Genomic DNA, 24,814 nt, shown 5'->3' on the forward strand with positions numbered 1-24,814 from the left:
GTTTGTTATACTTGCCTTTATTGGTCAGTGTATTGAGTACAGGAGTTGGAAGGTCATGTTGCAGCTGTACAGGACATTGGTTCGGACACTGTTGGAATATTGCATGCAATTCTGGTCTCCTTCCTATCGGAAGGATGTTGTGAAACTTGAAAAAGGTTCAGAAAAAATTTACAAGGATGTTGCCAGGGTTGGAGGATTTGAGCTATAAGGAGAGGTTGAATAGACTGGGGCTGTATTCCCTGGAGCATCGGAGGCTGAGGGATGACCTTATAGAGGTTTATAAAATCATGAGGGGCATGGATAGGATAAATAGACAAGGTCTTTTCCCTGGGGTGGGGGAGTCCAGAACTAGAGGGCATAGGTTTAGGGTGAGAGGGGAAAGATATAAAAGAGACATCTAAGGGCAACATTTTCATGCAGAGGGCAGTATGTGTATGGAATGGCCTGCCTGAGGAAATGAAAGTGCGGACTGCAGATGATGGAGATTCGAGTGAGTGTGGTGCTGGAAAGGCACAGCAGGTCAGGCAGCATCCAAGGAGCAGGGGAATCGACTTTTCAGGCAAAAACCCTATGGTGGAGGCTCGTATAATTGTAACATTTAAAAGGCATCTGGACGGGTATATGAATAGGAAGGGTTTGGAGAGATGTGGGCTGGGTGCTGGCAGGTAAGACTAGATTGGGTTGGGATATCTGGTCAGCATGACGAGTTGGAAAGAAGGGTCTGTTTCTGTGCTGTACATTTCTGTGACTCTACGCTGAGAGTTTTAGTGTGATGCTTTTACTCCATGCAGATTATCCAGCTAGCAAAGTACATCTCAGTTAGAACTAAATTTTATTTTAATTGTTAGCTACCACCAGCAAAAGGTAAAGTTACCATTGTCCCAGAGGATGACAGGGCTTCTCTCTCTCTCTAGAGAGCGAGAGCGTGAGCGAGCACGAGCACGAGAGGAGTGGTAGAGAGTTTAACCAGAGGATCACATGGCTCAGCTGAAGGGTGAAGTACAGAAGACTGGATCTTTATGGCCAGTACAGGAATGGAATTCAAGTATGGTGAACAAGACTAAGCATGTTTTATTGAAGGAAGATTCCAAAGTACAACCTACCATTTAAGAAGAGAAAATTTGCCTATGCATCTCTCGGTTATTCTAATACCATTGTTCTGCTCTCCACTCAATGCGCTATTAACTCTGCCTTTATTTCTAAAATTCAATTCCAGTCTCCTGAATGGGTACGCCCTTCTGCATTCATAATTTCATGAAGGAATAGCTTTATTTTTTAGTTCACCCATCTTCAGTGTTTTTCCATTTTGCATTTTCTATCCCTATTTTCTTTCATCCATCATGGATTGGCCCTCAAATTCAAATTAAATTGAATTTATCCCTTCTGCTCAACATATCATCCAGACATATTTACTATTCTCCTTGCTGCTAACCAAGTTCCCTCCTTTTACAGAGTCTGAAGATTTCATGTTTGCACTTCCTCTGCACAAGTCCATATGCTCTTCAAATGCAGTGGATAAAATAATTCAGAACTGACCCTTGTCTAACCTGAGCAACATTCATTTACTCCAATACATTGAGTTTTTTACTCAACCAACCAGGTTTTTACGCAAATCATTGGGATTTCAAAATGCCAAAACTTTTCTTAAATGTCAATCAATCCAAAAGCTCATCAAATCTAATCTGAAAATTGTTACAGATTACATGCATTTACTTTTGCAGTTGGTCACCTAAAAACGGTAATTTTTAGTTAAAAATGACCAGCCTCAAATCAATTCTGGTTTCTCATTGATCAACTGCAGGGTCAGGTGAATTGGCCATGCTAAATTGCCCGTAGTGTTGGGTAAGGGGTAGGTCACCTAAAAACGGTAATTTTTAGTTAAAAATGACCAGCCTCAAATCAATTCTGGTTTCTCATTGATCAACTTATGCATTTCTAGATACTTGCATAAATATTTGCTGATAGTCTCTGAATGTTGACTTTATCACTACACATTATCATTAATACTTTAAGTCTGTTATAAAAAATATCACTTCAGACCTAACCATCAGTTCCTGTTGATACTAGCAGAAAATGCAAGTTACACAAACCAGAATCACACATTGGAGTCTTAGTTTAAAATTAAGTATGCATTTATTCATAATCACAATATTTGAAAAAATAATTCAGATAGTTTATTTTTCTATAGTTTAGTGTAACATGGGTGAGCATCGGGAAGAAAGGAACTGATACCAGATGAGCAGCAGGACCAGTACAAATTGCTCTATAACACTTGTTACTATCGCTGCTAAGGGCAAATCAGTCTTTTGTTTTATGGAGTAGAGGAAAAAAAACCTGAGCAAAGTACATTTAAATCAACTTGTACATAGGTATCTAATACAAATGAAATCCAGATGAAAATCAATAAAGCTCTCCAGAGTTTCATTTGAATTAAGAAAACAGGATCTACAGTTCGATATAATGTTAACGAATTTACTTTCTGCTTGAGACCAGTTATCAAGTCCTTGGAATCATTTGATCAATGAATTCAGAATCAAAAGCTAGAGTGGTAGGCAAGTAGCTGTTAATTCAATGACAGCTTAATAAGCAGGACGATGATAAAATTGGTTTAAGTCCAATTTTGGGTGCAGAATAGGTGCGATTCTTGGAGTGCATGTCTAAACATGTGGACAAATCGGAGGTGTTGTGACTAATTTAAATAAACTGGCAACTTGCCTAATGAGGGGTTGTCAGCATTGTGCATTGCTCATTTATAGGAAACCGGTACCAACTGAAGGTAGGTATTGTTTTGCTGCTGAAAATTAAACATGAACATTCATCGATAATGGCACGTAGAGGAAATATTGCAAGAGCACCCTGTTCTGACTTCAGCCCCATATTTTAAAATGGCTGATTTGAGTTGACCGCTGGGGCGAGCTCACAAAAGCATAAGATGCCGTCAGGTGCTTATCCAGAGTGAGATAACACATTGAAAATTTGTGATCCTTGTTTTAGGACCAAGAAATGAATGAACTGCAATGACTATTTCAATATCTTCAAACAGATTTTTAATTTTGATGATCTTGGAAACATTTGCAACAACTGACTCAGTTTGTAAAGAAATGCTAATGGCGGCATGGTGGCTCAGTGGTTAGCACTGCTGCCTCACAGCGCCAGGGACCCGGGTTTGATTCCAGCCTCGGGCAACTGTGTGTGGAGTTTGCACATTCTCCCTGCTTCTGCGTGGGTTTCCTCTGGGTGCTCCGGTTTCCTCCCACAGTCCAAAGATGTACAGGTTAGGTGAATTGATCATGCTAAATTGCCTATAGAGTTAGGCGCATTAGTCAGGAGGAATGGGTCTGGGTGGGTTACTCTTTAGAGGGTCGGTAAGGACTAGTTGGGCCGAAGGGCCTGTTTCCACACAGTAGGGAATCTAGGAATCTAGTCACTATAGGAATCGAGAAAGTGTCAGTGTATACCATTCATTAAAATAAAAAGTAAGTACAGATGAAAATACCTTCAGGGCACTTTACTTTTGCAAACAAGTTTGGCAATGACATAAGGCTGAAGCTGGCATTGTATTTTAAACAAAATCAGTGTCCAATGAGTGGAAATGCTATCAAACTTTGGTTAAATTTAATGGTTGCTGCATACAAAAGCCAAGTCAACACTTATGGATACAAATGTAACTGCAGTTTATAACTGTGAAATATGAAAATACACAATGATTTTTGGTATATTTAAAACAAATTTCAATTGCACTGATTTCTAATATTTGTTTCTATGTAATATCTCAATTCTGAATCCATCTGCAACGTATAGAGATAGACAATGGGTATAACTGGAAGCTTGTTCACAGATCTCCAAGAATAGGCTTAATGGGCTAAAGACTTCCACATGGATGCTGACATTCTACGATTCTATGACATATGATACTTACGGAATGGTATCCAAGGATGTGCTAATGGACATGAGAACCTTATCGGTGACTGCTTGCAGGTTGTGCATTGAGGTTTCAAGTTTTGTCTTGACTTCTGCATGTGACAAGGCCTGTTCTGCTGTGACATCATATGGCAGTTTGCTGCAAATGCAATACAATGTAATATTTCCTTAGACATGCAATTCATAGCTTTGATTAGAAACACCAGTAAATGAATTATTGAAAAGAGAAAAAACTGAATCAGAGTGCGGAATCCTCAATAATTTGAGTGAAATTATCTACCCATTCCAAACTGAAGTACATGAGAAAAGAGATTAGGGTTACATATGAACCTCGATTATCCGGCATTCGATTAACTGAATTTCAGATGAGTCAAGATTAGAGTGGTGCTGGCAAAGCACAGCAGGTCAGGCAGTATGCAAGGAATAGGAAAACTGACGTTTCGGGCAGCAGCCCTTCATCGGGAATGAGGCTGGAAGCCTCCAGGGTGGAGAGATAAATGGGAGTGGAAGGGGCTGGGAAGAAGATAGTTGAGAGTGCAATAGGTGGATGGAGGAAGAGGTTAAGGTGATAGGTCGGAGAGGAGGATGGAGAGGATAGGTGGGAAGGAAGATAGACAGGTAGAACAGGTCAAGGGGACGGTGCTTGGAAGTTTGGAACTGGGGTGAGGTGAGGGAAGGGGAAATGAGGGAACTGATGAAGTCCACATTGATGCCCTGGGGTTGAAGTGTTCCGAGGCGGAAGATGAAACGTTCTTCTTCCAGGCAGCGGGTGGTGAGGGAGTGGCGGTGGAGGAGCCCAGGACCTGCACGTCCTCGGCAGAGTGGGAGGGGTGTTGAAATGTTCGGCCACGGGGCGGTGGGGTTCATTGGTACGGTTGTCCTGGAGATGTGCCCTGAAGCGCTCTGCGAGAATGCGCCAGTCTCCCCAATGTAAAGGAGACCGCATCGGGAGCAAGGAATGCAGTAAATGACATTTGTGGAGGTGCAGGTGAAATTTTGATGGATGTGGAAGGCTCCTTTGGGGTCTTGGATGGAGATGACGGAGGAGGTGTGGGCACAGGTTTTGCAATTCCTGCAGTGGCAGGGGAAGGTGCCAGGATGGGATGGTGGGTTGTAAGGGGGCGTGGACCTGACCAGGTAGTCACGGAGGGAATGGTCTTTGTGGAAAGCGGATAGGGGTGGGGAGTGATTTCAGATGATCCAAACAACAATGCGAGGTCCCGTTGTGTGGTTAACTATGTTATCCAACATCCGATGAACTGAGCGAAATACTCCCCACCCATGTCCTTAGGATAATCGAGGTTCCTCTGTATATGGATTCTAGATTTCAAAACACATGGGACAAGGTTATAATGCTGATACACAGGCAGGAATACAGGGCAAGGAAGATGTAGAATTTCATGAAGTCAGCCAGTGTGCTGACGTTTCTGCATATCTGGGAACAAGTATTTTCCCTCAAGTGGTGCAACAATTATAATGTCCGTATCTGCAACCACTAACCCACCTCAATCACCCACTCATTTAATCAACAAATCAGGAGCGCTGCAGATGTCTGCAGGCAGTCTCCTGTTGGCAGATCAAGGTGGTGGGGGTGGGGGTGGGGGCAGTGCTCTAGGGATCACTTTGACATTCCCTTACCTCCACCATTATCACCTGGCTGCAGCCAAGCTAGTGAGGGACTGGTCCTCCACAGGATGTGGGGGCTAGCAGCTACAGCTATTTGTAATTTCAAATGAAATGTACAATGAATATAAGAGGATGTCCCAAAATGGAGGCATTCTTGCTCTCAGTCTTCATTGGTTTCATAGATTCTGTGCAATGTGGAAGCAGGCCATTCGGTCCATTAAGTCCACACTGACCTCTGAAGAGCAACCCAGACCCACTCCCCCTATCTGACTCATGCACTTGCCGTGGCTAGTGCACCTAATCTACACATTCCTGGACACTATGGGCAATTCAGCATGGCCAATCCACCCAACATGCACATCTTCAGATTGTGGGTGAAAACCGAAGCAGACATGGAGAGATTGTCCATGTGGAGTTTGCACAGTCACCCAAGGGTGGAATCCAACCCAGGTGCCTGGAGCTGTGAGGCAGCAGAGCTAACCAGTGAACCATCGTGCTGCCCTTCACTACATTGGCAGGCTGCAGCTCCCATCATGCTGGAGGACCTGCTATTGACACTCCAACTTCCAAGGCCTGTTTGCCATCTTTAAGCAGACAGTGATCGCATCCCTCTGGCCACTGTCTGCCCATTCAGATCAAACTGCGATTGAGTTACTGTTCCTGATGCAGTGTGAATTTGACCACAATATTGTGGTTTTCCAATCTAAAATTCCATTCTAAAGACAGCACACCGAGCTGCAGCATGACATCCTCATCAATCTTTAAGCTGGCTTACTCTAGGCATTAACTTAAAGACCAGGTGAAGTACACAACTTCAAGTAAACAATTTTGTAATGATCTCGATAATTTGTTTCTTCCTGACACAATGGGGAATAAATTAAAGCCTCCATTACATCAGCTTAATTTTGTTTTTTAGAAAAGAAGTCTATAATAGTGAATCAGAACCACAGAACTGTTACGGCACAGGCCATTCAGCCTATCATACCTGCACCTGCTCTTCAAATAAGCATCATTACTCAGTGCCAACCTCCTGTTCTTGCCCCAGAACTATACACACCATTATGAATGCCTCAACTGAACCTGCCTCCACAAGATTTCCAGGCAGTGCATTACATGCCTTAACTACTCGTTGAGCGATAACGTTTTTTCTCATGTAACCCTTGCTTCCTTTGCATATCACCGCAGATCCATTTTTGTTTTAAACGAGTGGGAATAACTTCTCTCCATTTGCTCTATCCACCCCATTCGTGATTTTAAAAATCCCTATCAAATCTCCTTCCAGTAATTTTTAACTTTTATTAAAAATTCATTCATGAGATTTGAATGTTACTGGCTCGGCCAGTATTTTTTGCCCATCCCTAATGGCACAATGGGGGTGCAGTTGATAGTCAATCACATTGCCGTGGTCTGGAGTCACATGTAGGCCAGACCAGGAAAGGATGGCAGATTTCCTTCCCTAAATGACATTACTGAACTAACCTTTCTTCAGTGTAATACAGATGCACAGAAAGTTATTCTCAGCTAAGAGTCAGGAATAATAAAATTAAGAGAAAAAAATAGTATGTAAAAAAAAGATAACATAAAAAAAGAGGAACACAAAGGGGTTTTAATTGATTGCCCTTGACCCAATCTAGCACCTGGAAACTGCAACTATGCAAAAACATACAGCGTTCTCTCACTGGACTTTGGTCAACTTTTACAACATTATGGAATTTATCCCATCCATTTGTATTTGCTGTTTTGCATTCAGCAGCTGTCCTGGAATGTGCTTTTCGTGATCCAACTCATTCAGGGAGTAGTGGATTGAAGCTTCTACTGAAAAGGTTGCATAACACATGCCAGGAATCTGTTTTGGGTTGACACCAGATGAGTAACAGGTAACCAACACCCAGAAAGGCTCAAAAGGAAACATGGCTCGAGTCCCAAAGTTTGAACACTATATGTATACAATGGGATTAATATCCATACCAAGCTTATTTGACGAGCTAACATAGAATGGACTATATGACTTGATCTGGGCTAGACTATATGACTTGCTTCTGTGTTGAAAAATTCTTCTATTACAATAAAACTACCAAAAAGGTGAGCTTGTACACACTTATCGATTATTAATTTGTCAATTATGTTACCAACCTGGCTTCACCAGTCTGCATCTCCATTTGATTTACCCAGGCCTTATATACCTCCACTGGGTTTGTATTGATCGAGAGAGTTTTATCCTCCATTATTTCTTTTACTACAGGAGAAAGCAGCTGCCTGAGAGCATTCTGTCCACGTGCACCACGGTTGAAGGTGACCACCATTTTAATGACCGTGGGGTTTCCAGTGACAATATCTTGAACCTGATCCACCTTAGACCTGTATTTCGTAAACATAAGAGAAAACATGTGCAGAATTTAAGAGCTTTAATTCACGCCTTCGCCAAAGAAAAGCTACTCCGTACATTCTCAGAACTCAGTTAAAGCACTTGCTTCTGAATTTTTATTTTCAAATGATAAATATTTAATCATATTGCACAACATTGTCACGTTTCATTAAATATCTTAGATTTGCAACTTTATTCTTTAACATTAAGGGATGGCAAGCTATTACTGTTTGCTTTTGGCTAACTATGGTGATTAAGAATTCATTTTGCAGTATAGCATACATATCCATATACTTGAATGTTCATGTGTCACCAATAGATAGCCATTCTCTCTGCCTTGATATTAAAAAGGAACATATTCTGATTTTTATCCATAATGCTAAAACAATTTATAGTTATGGCCAGTGTACATTTTTCCTTCTTTTAGTATATGATGCTTTGCACTGTAATTACAAGGAACATGACAACAATCATATTGTATAAAGCTCCTAATTTTATATACAACTTCAACTGGATACAAGATCATTAAAAAAAAAAGTTCCATTAATCAAAGCTACATGGCTAGTGTCTGCAGTCATTTTTTGTTATTTCCAGCTGCTAGTTTCAGGGGGTTTGGAAGTAAACATGTTTAGAGCCTCTTCCTCATATGTGAGAGCTTTCAGTTCTGTCATTATGATTGTAGGGCTCACTGTTTCTTTGCAAGGCAAATTTTATAAAAGAGAAAAGGTTCACGGCCACACCATTTTTTATTTGCCTTCACACAGAAACAGAAATTGCTGGGAAATCTCAGCAGGTACGGCAGCATCTGTGGAGAGGAAGTAGAATTAATGTTACGAGTCCAGTGACCTTCCAAAGAAGAGTCCCTGAGCCAACATACTTGATTTCTTCCTCCAAAGCAGTTTTAAAGAGTTTTAGCAGCAGATATTCTTCTCGCTGGTTTGATGCATAGTTGTATAAGGAGAAGATGACAGTATCCATGAATTTAGTTGACTTGTTTTGAGGCATCTGGAAGATCAATTTGGCTAGGTAGGTTGGATTTGTCTGGGATGGAAAACAGAAACATTGGCTCAAAGGGTTAGCCTTATGAACAATTATTACTCAAAAACATAATTCAACACTTCTTTATGAAACTTCCTCCTGGTCATGTGCATAACCGCAGGCTGAGTAGGACAACACTGGTGCTGGTCCCACCATGAGCCAGATATTAAAGCATGCTCAAGAAGTACTGGTGCCAATCCCCATTTGTTCTCATGTAGAATTGCCAATGCACTATCCAACATCTAACACCTAAAAAACAAGTTTTTAATCAAGTGAATTTGAGGTTTCTTTTTACTTTTGTTCTCTTCTTGCATCTGGGCAATACACTTTTAGGTGTTGTCAGTTTGTAACATTCGCAGGCACAGTGTGTCCAAATCAGCTGATAGATCTTTACCTATTTGGTGGCACCAGTTAAAGTATCACAGTTCAAACAAAATGGAAGCAACTAACTACAAAATGTTAGCTGAGAGCAGAATTTAAACCAGACATCTTTGAATGGAGATGTTGATGCAACAAAACTTGTGAGAATAGGAATAGGTAGCTAAACACGTTATGCAAATTTATGAAGCAACATCATGATAGACAGATGGAACGGAAGCAGTATGTGGATCAGCTATGCAATGTAATCAAATTGCGTTTGATGAGACTGATTCCACAGTTCGCCAGCTGGCAACTGCTATCATGGAACAACAGCACAGAGATGCTCGAGTCTCTCTTTTGCCACATGAGCCAAACTCGTTCAGTCAAGGAATAAAATAAAATCCAATTGCTGAGATAATTGATCACATGCTGGCACTAGTTACAAGTGATAATGGTGAAGCGACAGCTCATATTACGCTCATATTACAGCAGGACGACAAAATCCATTTTTGTTTTTAGAAAGCACTATTGAGCAAGTTGTTCATTGCTGAGGTAGTGGATCGGAAAACAATCAGTGCCTACAAATGGCATGGAGTCACATTCCTGTGGTAACTGCAAAACAATCCAGGACGAACCTTACACCCACAAAAGGAATGAGTCTCTAGGTCCAGAAAATCTTAACATTGAAATAAAGACCAGCCAAACTGAATTCCTGTTGGTCTATTTTATACTTTACTTCTTCAAAAACATTATCTCCAATTTGCTACCTGAAGCAAGTAGAAGAGATGCTGGTATGCTTCCAGTTTTTTCCTATTTTCCTTGCTGAGTGATTTTAGTCCTTGCTTGTCACCCGAAATGACTTCCATAGCCTGGCCCTTGTTCTTCTTATCCATTTTCTTGCTGTGGGAAATCACATCCTGTTGGGAAAATGGGAAAAGATTAGATGTGATGTGTTTTCAGAGATGGAACTCTTCTCAAAACTGGAATTGTACCGCTGCTGCTAAACATCCTACTATTCCATTGAATTAATATTTCTATTCCTTCATCTGTTCCAAAGGATGACACAAATACTTTCTTCGCAAGGTAATAGTGCCCCTTACTTTGCAGGATTTCAAACTTCGCTTTCTCAGACAGTTACATAGTGAGGAATGCTGTAAAAGGGGAGTGGAGAGTGCAGAGAGGTTTAAGAGGAGAGAAGATGGGATAATGAGGTAATTGCGTGGAATGGAATCATGAGGTTGAACAAGAGGAGAGTAGGGTCAGTGGGGGAAGAGACAGCAGCGGTGGGTGGGAGAAAGTTTATGAATGCAAGAATTGGCATTGGAAGAACATAAGACAGATACAGACCTGTAATGTTATCCTATTTTTCACAAGAAGCCCAATCTTAATGTCCATTAGGTTGAGATCCTTCTCTAGCTGCTGATTGGATCGGATTTTGGTAACAACTTCCTCCCTTATTCTTGTAACTTCCAGCTCCTCCTCGAAATCCAAGGCACTCTGATCCAGCAGGTGAACAAATTTACGTACAACATTCAGCGGGGGCTCCTCCGCACTGACTAAAGGAGGAAAAACAAACACACAACTAGAAAGTACATAGAACATAGAAGAATACAGCGCAGTACAGGCCCTTCGGCCTCGATGGTGCGCCGATCCAAGCCCACCTAACCTACACTAGCCCACTATCCTCCATATGCCGATCCAATGCCCACTTAAATGCCCATAATGAGGGAGAGTCCACCACTGCTACTGGCAGGGCATTCCATGAACTCACGACTCGCTGAGTAAAGAACCTACCCCTAACATCTGTCCTATACCTACCCCCCCTTAATTTAAAGCTATGCCCCCTTGTAATAGCTGACTCCATACGTGGAAAAAGATTCTCACTGTCGACCCTATCTAAACCCCTAATCATCTTGTATGGTGCTTTCATACTGAAGCAATAATTCCAATGAAAATAGTTTATTTTCTCTCTACTCCTTGTGCTTTTTTACCCCTCGAAGGCAGCAATTTACCCTCTACAGTCCTGCACAAACCCTCCATCAGGACAAATGTACAGCTGAGGAGTTCCTGTCCTCACTGATATACGTGCTCTCCAGTGAGGGTCACTAATGGTTTAGCCTACAAAAAGTGGCTGATTGCAGAGCTTTAAAACTGATAAGCTTAGATCAGTCTATTTAGATTAAATCAGGGAAACCTTTAGTTCATCTGGCTCTGTATCATACCACAGGAGATGTCCTTAATTAAAGCATAATAATTCAAAGGACAATTGCACATTCAAACCACAAAGAAAAATACCATAACATAGAAAACCAACTGATTCAAAGTTTTACTAAACTTCAAAAATACATAACTTGACAAAACTTTTAGCAGTAATAGCCTTGCTATCAAACTACTGATCCTGAAAATAGCACTTTTAATCGAGACAAAATGAGATCGAATCTCACTACGGCAGCTGGAGAATTTAAACATAGCTTAAAACAATCTGTAAATAAATGCTGGTGCCAGGAAGTGATCATAAACGTTGCTGGATTTCATAAATCCTCAGCTGGTTGACCTGTTTTCAAGTTGTCAGTATGGAGTCATTAAAGCTCAACTCCACAGTGGGCAACTGATGTCTATAGTCAGGAGTGATTGGTGACATGGATAGGAAATTGCAGGCGATATAGTGTTCTGATGGTCACAGGGTTAGGAGCAGCAGCCAAAAGAAGCCTTGACAAGCGTTTTATTGTAGACAATACAAACTGCAGCCACAGTGCACCAATCTGTGAAGGGAGTGGGTGTTTATCTGTGTGGAAGAAATGCCAAGCAGAATACTTTGTCCTAGATGTTGTCGAGCTTCAAACATCTTTGCTGCTGCACCCATTCAAAAAAGCAGAGCATATTCCATTACATTCCTGTCTTGTACGTGGGAGAAAATCAGGTGGCGAGTCCATTAACATAGCATATTAAACTCTCTGACCTACTTTAGCTGCCACAGCATTAAGGTCTGTCCAGGTGAGCCTCTGGTCATTGAGGAGTCCTGGGATATTGATGATGGCGAACAGTTTCTGTAACTGCTGGTCGTTATTTCCTGGTATTCGAGGTAGGAATGTCACCTGACACTTATTAGCGCAGTCCTAGATGATGTTGAAGGCATACACGTGCAGCCAAGAATTCTTCCAACTCCTCAGGAATTTACACTTTTTTTACCTTTAATCCTGTTATTTATCAATTATCCATTGGATTCAGTAGTGACGACGATACAGTTAATTCTGACCAGAAGTAAAGAACAAGTACAAGGCATTTATTCTGACTCCTCCACCCTCACCCCAGCAATTCGGGTGATGTTTTAAACATTTAATTAAATGTACTTGTCCAAAGGTTTGGCTCCAGTTAAATTAATTCATTTAGAGCAGTTTGCACTAATGTGTTTTTAAAGTTATATCATTTGCCAACATAGCCAGCTCCCAGACAGAAAATAAACAACAAGTTAATTTAACTGGCACTGGTTTCCACAAGACATTTACATCAAACATATGTTCCACAAAATTAAGAAAACGTTCTTCCCTTCTAAATCTCTCAACATTTGTGTTATAATTTATTTTAAAGCAATACCTTACAGTAAGTTATATATCAGACTTATTGTAATACAATGGAATCAATTATCGAACATCATTGACAATTGCTCAATTATACACATAACAACTGAGCAAATAACAGGGAGATTCTGACTAACCAAGCACTTAATTTTAAGGAAGTCAATCCTTCATCAGATTCTAAGGCAAGGGTGGCAAACTCTCACACACCTATCGAAATTTTCAAAATACTTTTCAGTTACGCTCCACATGGAAGATTTCTCACTAAACTCAAAACTGAGGTAATTCAAAACCAACCTGGGTTTATAGGTAAGAAATTTCCTTAAGGGTAAGGAAATGAATAAGGGGGAGTTCTTACCACTGCTGTTTATAATTTATATTGTATGACAGGCCCAGAAACTCAGTGCAAATTGCTGAGAATTGCTCAATGTTGCTGAACACAGAGTCAGGGCAATCGAAGGACGCAGCCTGACAGAATGAGCTGGACAATGCACAAGTGGGCCCCATAATAGGGGAGAAACAATATAGTGCCAATGCGTATATAATGTTATACATGAAAAGGTAAAATGGTGGAGACACTTTCACTCTACATTGTTAAAGAAATAGAGTAATATAAATTTCGGAGACAGTAATTGACACATTCAGTGAAGAGACACAATCCACAAAGCCAATGAAATGATAAACTATGGTATCTAAAAAGAAGACTCCAAGTCAGTGACCTTTTGCAGATGGATAGTCCGGCCTTATACTAAAGGACTGCTAGCTGAAAAAATTACAATAGGACACATCAACTAAGTGGTAGTGGGCTTGCCCCTGACATTTATGCTGGGGTATGAGAAGCCCACAAAGTATAATCCAAACTCTCTCCCTCTAACGGCAATTCGATCTAAACCTTTTATATATCTATATAAAAATTATAAGCTCTACTTTTGTCATTTTGTAATCTATTTTTGTGGACACTGTGCATTCAGAATAAGTGATTTCAACTTTAACTATTTTAAAAATACTACCTTAATTGAGTTTTGAAGTAGTAACAAAGAGAAGTTTAGTTTAGATAAATGTGAGGTGTTACATTTTGGAAAGGCAGATCAGAGCAGGACTTATACATTTAATGGTAAGTGTTGCTGAACAAAGAGACCTTGGTTCATAGTTCCGTGAAAGTGGAGTCATAGGTAGATAGCAGAGTGAAGGACAGACATCTGGTGTATTTGCCTTTATTGGTCAGTGCACTGAGTATAGGAGTTGGGAAGTCATGTTGCGGGTGTACAGGACATTGGTTAGCACACTTTTGGAATACTGCATGCAGTTCTGGTCTCCTTACTATAGGAGGGATGTTGTGAAGCTTGAAAGGGTTCAGAAAAGATTTACAAGGATGTTGCCAGGGTTGGAGGATTTGAGCTATAGGGAGAGGCTGAATAGTATGGGGCTAGTTTCCCTGAAGTGTCAGAGGCTGAAGAGTGACCTTACAGAAGTTTATAAAACCAGGAGGAGCATAGATAGGGTAAAGAGGCAAGATCCTTTCCCAGGGTGGGGGAACCCAAAACGAGAGGGCATAGGTTTAAAGTGAGAGAGGAAAGATTTAAAAAGGGACTGAAGGGGCAACTTTTTCACGCAGAGGGCGGTGCGTATGTGGACGAGCTGTCGAAGGAAGTGGAGGAGGCTGGTACAATTACAACATTTAAAAGGCATTCGAATGAGTATATGAATAGAAAGTGTTTAGAGGGCAAACACTGGCAAATGGGAATAGATTAATTTAGGATATCTGGTCGGCATGGATGAGTTGGACTGAAGGTCAGTTTCTGTATTGAACATCTCTAAGACTCTACTCCCTACATGGGCCTTATTGTCTGATGCACTATTAATACTAAAGGCTCTGTTACTCCCTACCCATTCAGCCTGTCAGCATGCTTTTCCATGGTCTTAACTTTTGTCTTTAGACTTCTGGATCCCCCTTCACCCAAACCCTCCTTCCCAAGTTAGTCTTAAGCTTTATTTTCCCCTACTCTGACTATATTGATGATGCACTCAAGTTTGCATGCACTTCCAGTTACACTCTAGTTATCGTTATCCATACTGGTACCCTGAACTTTGGCCTTGCCTTTAACTTCCCAAACTTCTTCTCTTGTTAATCCTCCCCATACCACTTAGTTAAAAGCCTTCTCTACAGATCTAGTTATGAGATATGCAAGGACATTGATCACAATACTATTCAGGTGATGACTGCCCTGTCAGAACAGCTCAGCCTTTTCCTGGTACTGGTGTCCGTGTCCGCAGCAATTTCTGAAACATGCATTTAACTCTGATCTGATCTATCTTCTACTAATTTGCTCATGGCTCAGGTAGTAATCTAGAGATTACCAGTTTGAGGTTCTGCATTCTAACATAGCCCCTGACTGCTTATCTTCAACAGTGGAACCTCTCATCTCAGTCCTATCTAGGTAATACCTACCCACATGCACCACAACAACTGGATCCTTCTCTTCTCACTCAAAGCTCCGCTCCAGCCCAGGGTTGCAGTCCCTAACTCTGGCACTAGGAAATAACAGCCTTCAGGATTTGTGTTGTGAGCAGAGAACTATACCTATTCCCCGAACTATACAGTCCTCTATTACAGTTGCATTCCTTTTCATCTTAAGCTATTCTGCATTCCCACTCAGTTCAAGGAGGCTGCCTCACCTACACAAACAAGTCTCTCTTCTCTCCTTGATTCCTCATGTCTTCACAACTTCTCAAACAGCGTTAGCATGACTTTATTTGGCAAAATTTCTCCCCACTGCTTACTACAATGGTAAGTAATCCTTTCTAACAGTCTCCAGGGGTTCATTACAGTAACAGGATGTAACTGCCTGTAAAACTTATCCTCATATAAAAAGTGTCCAAATGTACATCAGATTCCTTAAGCCGTATATCATCCACATTCTCAGTGCTTCTACAGCCTTCACATAAACCTTCACTCCATAGAGAAGTTACAGCAAAAGGGAGGTCATTCAGCCCATCACATCTGTACCAGTTGAGCAAACCAGCCACCTATTCTAATCCCACATACCAGCATCTCGCCCTTGTCGGCTAAAGCACTTCAAGTGCAGATCATGGATCCTTTTAAATGAGTTGCCAGTGTCCACCTCAACCATCAAACCACTCACCACCCTCAGGATGAAAATGTTTTTTCTTCAAGTCACTGTAGTCCTTTTATCAATCACCTTAAATCTAAGCCCCTCTGTAACTGCATTCACGAGCAATTAGATAAGATTAACTGAGAATCCTGAAGGACGGTTACTCGTTCCAAGTATTTCTCCTGCCATTCTCAAACTACTGTAGTACGTCATCACCTGAGAAAAATCATTCCAGTGAATGTATGTCCAGAAAAACAGAAGTTTCCAATCAATCAAAACTTGCAGTACTAATCGTAATATTTCAATCTGAAAAATACACATATTCAAAACACAAGTCTAATCTTTGAAGCAGGAATCAGTCATTCTTTGCCTTAAAAGGCTGTGAATATTGGGATATTTGAAACTTTCAAGACAATCAATCAATCATCAGGCAATAAAGAAAAATCTAAGTTATGTGGAGCGGAGACAGCTAAATGAAGTTAATGAACAGATAGCTTAGTACGCTCTGCGAGTAGCAACTTGTAAACTTTTTGCTGTACTCGTGAGTACATGTGACAGTAAAGCTAATTCATTCATTCGTTAAGAAAAGCCGTGATCTAAAGATGGAACAGACTCAAACTGCTAATTTGCTGACTCTTTTTCCTACACTCCGAATAATGTAAGCTCAAGGAAGTAATGAGGGAGTCAAGGATGAGGGAAGGAAGAAAGAAATGAAAAAAGAGCAATGAGGACACCTGTCACATTTTCTTTTTAAAACTCAAATATCAGATCTTTTAAGTGAACAATAATTTGAACACCAATAAACAGGCATTGATCAGAACAGACCCAAATTCCCATTTCCTAACTCAGCCTTTGGATTCTTCAAATGAAGAATTACGATACAGAACTGTTGATATAGATGACTGCTTCATTATAATAATTCTGCTTTCAGAATTATTCGTAGTTAGATCAACCTGCAGTTGGCACAATTATAATAGACTGTGGGGTCACTTGCAGTTCAGCTGAATGGAATCCCAATGTCTAACTATCAGACATTAATTCCAGATGTAGCTGATGTACACAACGCTCCACTTGCTCTCTGCACATTGCCATAACAAATCATTCTGCAAACTGTACTGGCAGATAGTTAGCCTAAGCATGGGTACCAGCCTAATCTCAACCACAAACTCATAAGTGATCCAAAAAAATGAGATCATAAAGAGAACAGCAACAGGAAAATGGTGAAATTGTAGCAGAGATTGAGATTCACAAAGTTGAAGAAAAACCTCAATTGTAGTACATGAAGTATTAAAATACTCACTCAGAGTTTTGTAGTCATCCTTAGCTTTATTTGCTCTGAGGAATGCCTGGATTTTAATTATTTCTTTTGTCTGAGAGAAGCAGAAATACAGTTAAATTGTAATTACTCAGTTTTAAACTGAGGAACTCAGAAAAAACGATTTCTTCCTATACAAGTTTAACATTATTAATTCCTTAAACATTAAAATTTCTGTTCTAATTTTGTTACCACTGTGAACAGTAAGAACTTCAATCCATTATGGGAATCATTAGCATCAGGATTCATTTCCATGGCTTTTATTTCCCTTACAGCCCATGTTCCCACTATAGGATAATAGATTCCATCATGTGATCACCTTCAAGAAAATCAGAATTCCCTTGGACTCTAAGGTTGGGGGTCAGTGGAACACTTGCATCTACTCGGGGAAGGGTCTTCTGGTCCTATCACTAGCTTGGCAAATCCTGGGTCTGAAAATACCAACATGTCAGTTTCCTAATCCCATTCTTGGCACCAACCATTTTGGCCTCAGCAGGTTTCAGACCAGCTGGAACTACCCAGCACCATGGTGCAGGTAGGTTCCTTGAGAGTCTTAAGGGTAGTTAAAGTTTCCTCCCAGCAAGGCTGGGTACAGGGGAACCAAAGATTATGCACTGTAGAGGAAACACAGGAAAGTCTGCTGCAAAGTGAAGGTGGTCCAGTCCGGGATTTAATTTCATTAAGTGACAATTAGAACGAGAGCAAAAGAAGATTGTTTCACAAAATGGGTTTCCTCATTGGCAGGTCAGACTTGTGAACATCGTGAAAGAAAAGGTTACCGGTCACATCATATTAAGATACCAAATGTGGACGTAACTCACATGATCTTTGAAGTACTGACATCTTGCACGATATGCTTTTCTAGTCTTCCACATCTTCACAAAAGACTGGATCTATTGAAACAGGTACCAAAGGCCTCTTAAAAATATGATCAATAGGCAAGTGTCTACTTCTCAAATTAATATCAGTTACAGATAACTTACGTGACTTAGAGTTATAACAAATAAAACTGTTTTTAGAATTACAACATAGTATGAAGAAATCAAAATTATACTAAGTATAAAATTACCTTAACAATAGCTGCAACATTGTTTTGCAGGACCATTAGCCGGCCCTTGTAAGCTTTCCTTTGCTTATATCCTTTCCAAGAAGACTATACAAAACAAAACATGGAGCTGATTAAACCAGTTTCTTCAACAAACTAGTTAATTCTCTACCCTTCCCACCCAATTTCCAAATCTGTCCAACAAATACACCCTGGGAAAATTTCTAATGGATTGCTTGAGAGTAGTGAATTCTAAAAAAAACAAAAACATTGCTCTGTTGTCAAAGAAAAATAAAATAGTTTAGCATATGTGAACAGTTACTTTGAGAAATGAATCATGTTACTGTAGTTTATTTTTCTGCATTTATCTTAAAGCATTTAATGCCCAAGAATAAGAATTTATGAGCTCACCTGTAGTCGGATGACAGAAGGTCCCTGTTTGTGGAGGTAGTTCAATCGTTCTTTGTAAGCTTTTCTTACAAGGTAACCTCTAGCTCGTGCCTGCAGACAGATAATCTGACTCTCCTTCGCTAACCAGAGCTGCTCACGGTGGTAATCAGCTGTGACTCGGCCAGTGGTATCCTGAAGGAGAAACCGAGCAATAGGCATCTTCAGGAGCGGCAAGCGAATGCACTCGGTTGTTAAAACCGCATGAGTTCATCAACCATCAAATGTATTGTGTGTCTATGAACACTGAGCTCGTTCACACATTGAACAATTTCTCCTTTAATTCAGCTCACTGGTAAAAGGCGCTGTTATGGGTCCCAATTATGCCTGTCTTTTTGTGGGTGTATGTGGAACATTTATTGTTTCAAGCCTTATTGGGCTCACTTTCTCAGTGCTTTTTTGGTGCTGCTGCCTGCTCTTATGTGGAATTAGAAGCATTAATCAATTTTGTTTCCAATTGGTCACAATTTACTTGTTCCTTCCCCTCTTTAACTTCTCAGTGTCGATTTCTGTGGATAAGCTGCACATTAATTATGTCCTTTGCAAACCCAGAGATTCCTACAATTACCTTGACAACAATCCATTCCATTCTTTCAGTTTCTCTATTTCCTTCACATCTGTTCGAAAGGTGCCATCTTCCACAGGGTGTTTGACACAGTTTCCTTTTTCCTCAACTGAGGATCCTGTCCCACTCTGCTCTACAGGGCCCAACATTTGTGTCCAACCCATTTCCTGCACTTCTGCCTCCCCCCTTTGCTATACGTTCCAGCCCGCCAGCCATGAAAAGGATCATCCTTTGTCACTTTTGCCATCTTCAGCGTGATGCTGCAACCAAACACATCCCCCCTCCCCTCCTTGTCTGTATTCCATAACGACAATTCCCTCTGTACCTTCCACTCCTCTATCACTCATAACTATCCCTCCTTGTCCTTTACCTCATCTGTCCTCACTAGTCAATGCCCCAGCACACCTTTCAGAGATTTCCTTGTACCTCTTTCAATCTAGTCTAATGTATTCACTGCTCACAATGCAGTCTCCCCTACACTGATGACACCACATCATTTTAAAGAGAGCTGGGAGAATAATGTAGGATTGTCTGTTCTGGGACTTGACAGCATTCAGGACTCCACAGAATTCAAAAACTTCAGACAACCATTAGAACACACCAACTAGGAGCAGGAGTAGGCAATCTCAACTCCACTTTGCTCACCCACACCCTGGGATAGAGTTGCACAGATCCATAACCTCTTGAGAGAGGTAATTCCTCCTCATCATCTGTATTTTAAATTTGCCATCCCTCAACCTAAAACTATGACCTCTTATTCTAAACTGCTCCACAGGAGGTATGAGCGACAACGACTGTTGATCCCCTTTGGCATCTTGAATACCCCAATCAAATCTCCTCTCATTCTTCAAAATTTCTGCAAGCACATGCCAAAACTGATTAATTGCTCCTCATAAAACAAACCTTCTATCTCTGGAGTTAATCTAGTGAACTTTCTCTGAACGGCTTCCAATGCAATTAAACCCCTCCTCAAGTAAGGGGTTCCAATACTCCACAATCTCTGTCCTCCATTTTAAGAATACCACCTCCCCACAAAGGGTCCTGTTTGGGTTTGCTCTCAGTAGACCTTAGTTCTGCTGTTAACACTTAACATTAACGCACTCTTCACTATATCACTTCTCTACTACCATAAGTATTCCTTTGCCTTTCACCCTGGATATCTTAACAATCTGTTCCACTTGCTTCACCTCGCCCGCTTTATCTACCACATAAAAACCTATTAACTTTTCAGCCCCTTTCAGTTGCAAAGGAGAGTCACGTGGGACTCAAAACAACAACAGATGCTGCCAGCACTTTCTGCTTTTATTACACTAGAAGCAAAGGCTTGATTAAAGCATTTAAGATCCTGAGGGGCGTTAACAGTTTGGTTGCGGAGAGGATGGTTCCACTTACAGCAGAATCTAGAACAAGGCGTTATTTGTTTAAAATGGAGATGAATTCTGTATCTTTCAGAGGGCCATTTTTTAAAAAAAAAAACTTTTGTCCTGAAAAGGCAGCAAAAGAAGAGTCTTTGAATATTTTTAAGGCAGAAATGGGCAGATTCTCGTTAAGCCAGGGGGTGAAAACTTATCATAGTGGACAGGAATGTAGATTTGACATTACAAACTGATCAGCCACGATCTTTATGAAACCAGAACATGCTTGAGGGGCCACATGGCCTATTACAGCTCCTTGCTTTTGTGTGTGTATCGAAGGCCAAGTGTGCAGTTTGATAGCCTGGGTCTTGACCCAACAATGGGAATGCTGTGTTGATTAGGATGTAACACGCAGCACTAACTGAAAGATATAACGAAAGAATGTGGAAGGTACTTGTTTTAAAAGATTTACTTGCACCTTGTTTTTAAGATCAACATTTAGATCATTCTGTGCTGTGGAGCCCTCTCCCCATCAGCCCCCAACTTTCTTGAAGCAGATCAGTGAATTTAGTCTTTGTTTAGGAGGAGTAGATTCCATTTTTTTAATTTTGCAAATGTTATTCCATTTCATACAAAATGAAACTAGGAGACAAGTTTTCAGGGTTCAGTCAAGAGATGCAAGCACGATATAACAAATAGCTTCTTTACTCAATAAGTGGAGGAGGCTTGGAACTTGCTACTGCCAACTATAGTGGAAAGTAATGATAAATAGTTTTAAAAGAAAATTGGACAGGAACCAATGGGAAATAACTTGTACAATTACAGGGATGGAACAGGAGAATGGGGCCGACTGGAGTGCTCCGCAGGGAGTCTGCGTAGCTTTCCTCAACCAAATCACCTGTTCCTGTGCCATACTGATTCAATGACAGTGTTGCGATTTAAGATGGGGCATGGCAGGTAATTGTTTTTAAGAAAATTCATTGAATTTGCTGAAAGCAAGAGAATTCTCTAAGAGGAATCACCAGAATTAAGCCACGCCTCTAAAATAAGTGATCCTGTTTTGTATTGTAGTTAATTGCATATGGTTGACAAGGCTCTATAAAATGTGGCCATAATGGTTAACGAAACAAATGCTCAAGCAGAGAAATGATAAACAGTCCACAATTAGCACTCTGGTGGTGGCTTAACGTGAGGGCCACCATACCTCAGGGGAGAGGTGGAGAAGGAGAAACTTTGTTGTCACTCAGCTGATGTGGAATTGAACCAATGATACTAGCATTGTTCTCTATCACAAACCAACCATCAGGCTGACTGAAGTTAACGACAGTTCTCCTCCTCGTTAATTTGACTGAAGCTTTGAAGTCAATATCAGAGTTTAATTTTCTGATAAAGGTTCATCCGAAATCTGAAAAGCTCCAAAATCCGAAGGCTTTTTTGGGAATGTTTTTCTCATTAACATGGTTGTTTGGCATGCAAACCCAACTCCACACTACTCGATGCATGTCACTCAGATGTGACGTAGGTGGGTGCAGCCCAGCACTGGCAGGCCTCAATTCTGTCTCAGGGCCCGTAGTATTCACAATGAGCCTGCCATTTGGTAAGAATTTTAAAAATTTCACCGTTGAACTGTTACTTATTCCGAAATTTGAAAAATTCTGAATTCCGAAAACCAGCTGGTCCCGAGCGTTTCGGATAAAGGACTGTGTACCTGTACTTATTTACAGGACATGCGTGTCGTCAGGTAGGCCATCTTTTGCTGCCTAGACCAATTGTACTCAGCTTTGACAAAGGGTCAGTTAGACTCGAAACGTCAGCTCTTTTCTCTCCTTTCAGATGCTGCCAGACCTGCTGAGATTTTCCAGCATTTTCTCTTTGGTTTCAGATTCCAGCATCTGCAGTAATTTGCTTGTATCCTTGAGAAGGTGGGCTGCCTCCTTGAACCACTGTATTCACATGGCACTGTGCATTCCCATCACTCTTTGGGAGGGAGTGCCAAGATCTTGACCCAGCAACAGTGAAAGGACAGTGATATATTGTCAAGCAAGGATGGTGTGGGTGAAACTTGCAGGTAGGTGGTGATGTTCCGATACCCCTAGAAAGACAAGGGCAACGGATGTAGAGATTGGAAGCTGCAAAGAAATTTCATTAAGTTGCTGGAGTGCATCTTGTAGATAATGCACATGGCTACCACCATGTATCTGAGAGAGAGGAAGTGAATACTGAAAGTATTGGGGGGGGGGGGGTGCCAATCCAGCAGGCTGTTTGTCCTGAATGGTGTTCCACATGTGTTGTTGGAGCTGCATTCATTCAGACATATTGGAGGGGCGGGATGGGGGGCATCCATCAATCTCCTGACTTGTGTCTTGTAGACAGTGATCAGGTTTTGGGCATTCAGCAGCCTAGTTACTTGCTGCAATATTGCTAGCCTGACCTGCTCTTGTAGCCTTGGTCCATGACATTCAGCAGAACATTACGTAGGCACAGACAGCTCTTACAAATTTTATTTCTCCCCACAACCTCCACACTGAGCTTGAGTAATTCAATCCAAACTTATGTGACTAGATGATTACATAAACATGCAAATTAAAAACAAACACTGCTTTCATGGGGAAAAAAATAATTTACATCAACATCCAGCACATGGGGAGACAAAAATAAAACTAGAAATGCAATGACGCAAATATCATGCATTCTTTATTCTATAAACCCAAGTTTCTATGGCACTGTTTGTGGTACATTAGACATATGCTGCTTTACAAGAACATTAGATTATACAACACAAACAGCTTCATTATTTGGAAACATGACAGAACAGAGCGTCTCTAGAGATAACCTTTGGTTCATGTTGCAATTCTATGGGCTTTAACAAAGGGGCACAGACATTAAAACATGAATACACTTCCCTTCTCAACACAGTTCATTCTTAGTCCTGTATGGCTCCCCTTCAGAACTATTAAACTTTGTAAGTCAGTTACCACACAATAAATCATTTAGAGTTTATAAGAGTTTAACTTTCACCTTTCCTTGCTGTTGATTATTATCAGGTGGAGCTGCTTTACTTGCTGGATCTCAGTTGTACTGAGCTTATGGTGGTTTGAAATAGTAAATCACTGGGGGAGGGGCAGTTAAAAGGTGCAAACGTAAATCGTCATGGAACCACCAAATGACTAAAAGTAGGCATAGATGTAGGCCATTCCGCCCATTGTGACTGCCTTATCATTCAGTGAGTTAATCCTTAAATCCACTTCCTGCCCTTTTTCCATAATCTTTAATTCCCTTACTGACTAAAAATCTGTGTATCCCAGCCTTGAATATACTTAATGACCGAGCCTCAGTAGACTTCTGCGGTAAAGAATTCAACAAATTCATTAGTCTCAGAGGAGGAATTCCTCAGCTGTCCTAAATGGAAAACTCCTTATTCTGGGAATATGACCTCTGATCAGAGATTCTCCAAAGATGGCAATGGGTTGGGGTGAACCAGCGTCTCTACATCAACCCTGTCAAGTCCTCTTGTGTGTTCCTATAAATTTGCCGCTCATTCATTTAAATTCCATTGAGTCGAGGCCCAACATACTCAAGTGGCCTCTATGGGTCCTGGGATCCGTCTCCAGCGCCAGTATATCTTAGTTATAGGGCCCAGAACCATTCATAGTATTCGAGCTGTGCTCTGACTCGTACCTTCTGTAGCTGTAGCAAGACCTTCCTATTTTAATATTCTATTCCGTTTGAATTAAAGGTCAACACTCCATTTGTTCCTCTATTGCCTACTAACCTTGTGTTAGCTTTTTATGATTGATGCACAAGGATGAGAATACAACTAAACGTATCCCTAAACGAATCATTCTTTTACATTAAGCCAATAATTAAAATTCTGCTCATTAGATAGGATTCAAATTTAAACCAGGATTTGAAATATTACACCTCTTCCCACCCTACCTCTTGCAAAAATGCCATCCCGTATTCCCAATTCCTCCACTGTATCTGCTCCCAGGAGGACCAGTTCCACCATAGAACACAGCAGATGGCCTCCTTCTTTAGAGACCGCAATTTCCCTTCCCACGTGGTTAAAGATGCCCTCCAACACATCTC

The 24,814-nt window shown here is 40.9% G+C and overlaps 1 protein-coding gene across 1 annotated transcript in view; it reads right to left on the reverse strand.

Annotated features, from left to right (window-relative positions):
* iqgap2 (IQ motif containing GTPase activating protein 2) overlaps nucleotides 1–24,814 on the reverse strand; it is a 351,441-nt gene that overhangs the window by 98,466 nt on the left and 228,161 nt on the right. The window contains exons 19-27 of the mRNA XM_043702704.1: nucleotides 18,770–18,940; nucleotides 18,383–18,466; nucleotides 18,135–18,206; nucleotides 17,299–17,368; nucleotides 10,658–10,866; nucleotides 10,078–10,227; nucleotides 8,790–8,953; nucleotides 7,681–7,905; nucleotides 3,920–4,060 (exon numbers count right to left, since the gene is read on the reverse strand). Of these exons, the coding sequence (XP_043558639.1) occupies nucleotides 3,920–4,060; nucleotides 7,681–7,905; nucleotides 8,790–8,953; nucleotides 10,078–10,227; nucleotides 10,658–10,866; nucleotides 17,299–17,368; nucleotides 18,135–18,206; nucleotides 18,383–18,466; nucleotides 18,770–18,940 (1,286 nt within the window). The remainder of the gene's footprint in view (nucleotides 1–3,919; nucleotides 4,061–7,680; nucleotides 7,906–8,789; nucleotides 8,954–10,077; nucleotides 10,228–10,657; nucleotides 10,867–17,298; nucleotides 17,369–18,134; nucleotides 18,207–18,382; nucleotides 18,467–18,769; nucleotides 18,941–24,814) is intronic.

The sequence above is a fragment of the Chiloscyllium plagiosum genome, chromosome 2, assembly GCF_004010195.1.
Source record: "Chiloscyllium plagiosum isolate BGI_BamShark_2017 chromosome 2, ASM401019v2, whole genome shotgun sequence".
Taxonomy (NCBI): Eukaryota; Metazoa; Chordata; class Chondrichthyes; order Orectolobiformes; family Hemiscylliidae; genus Chiloscyllium; species Chiloscyllium plagiosum.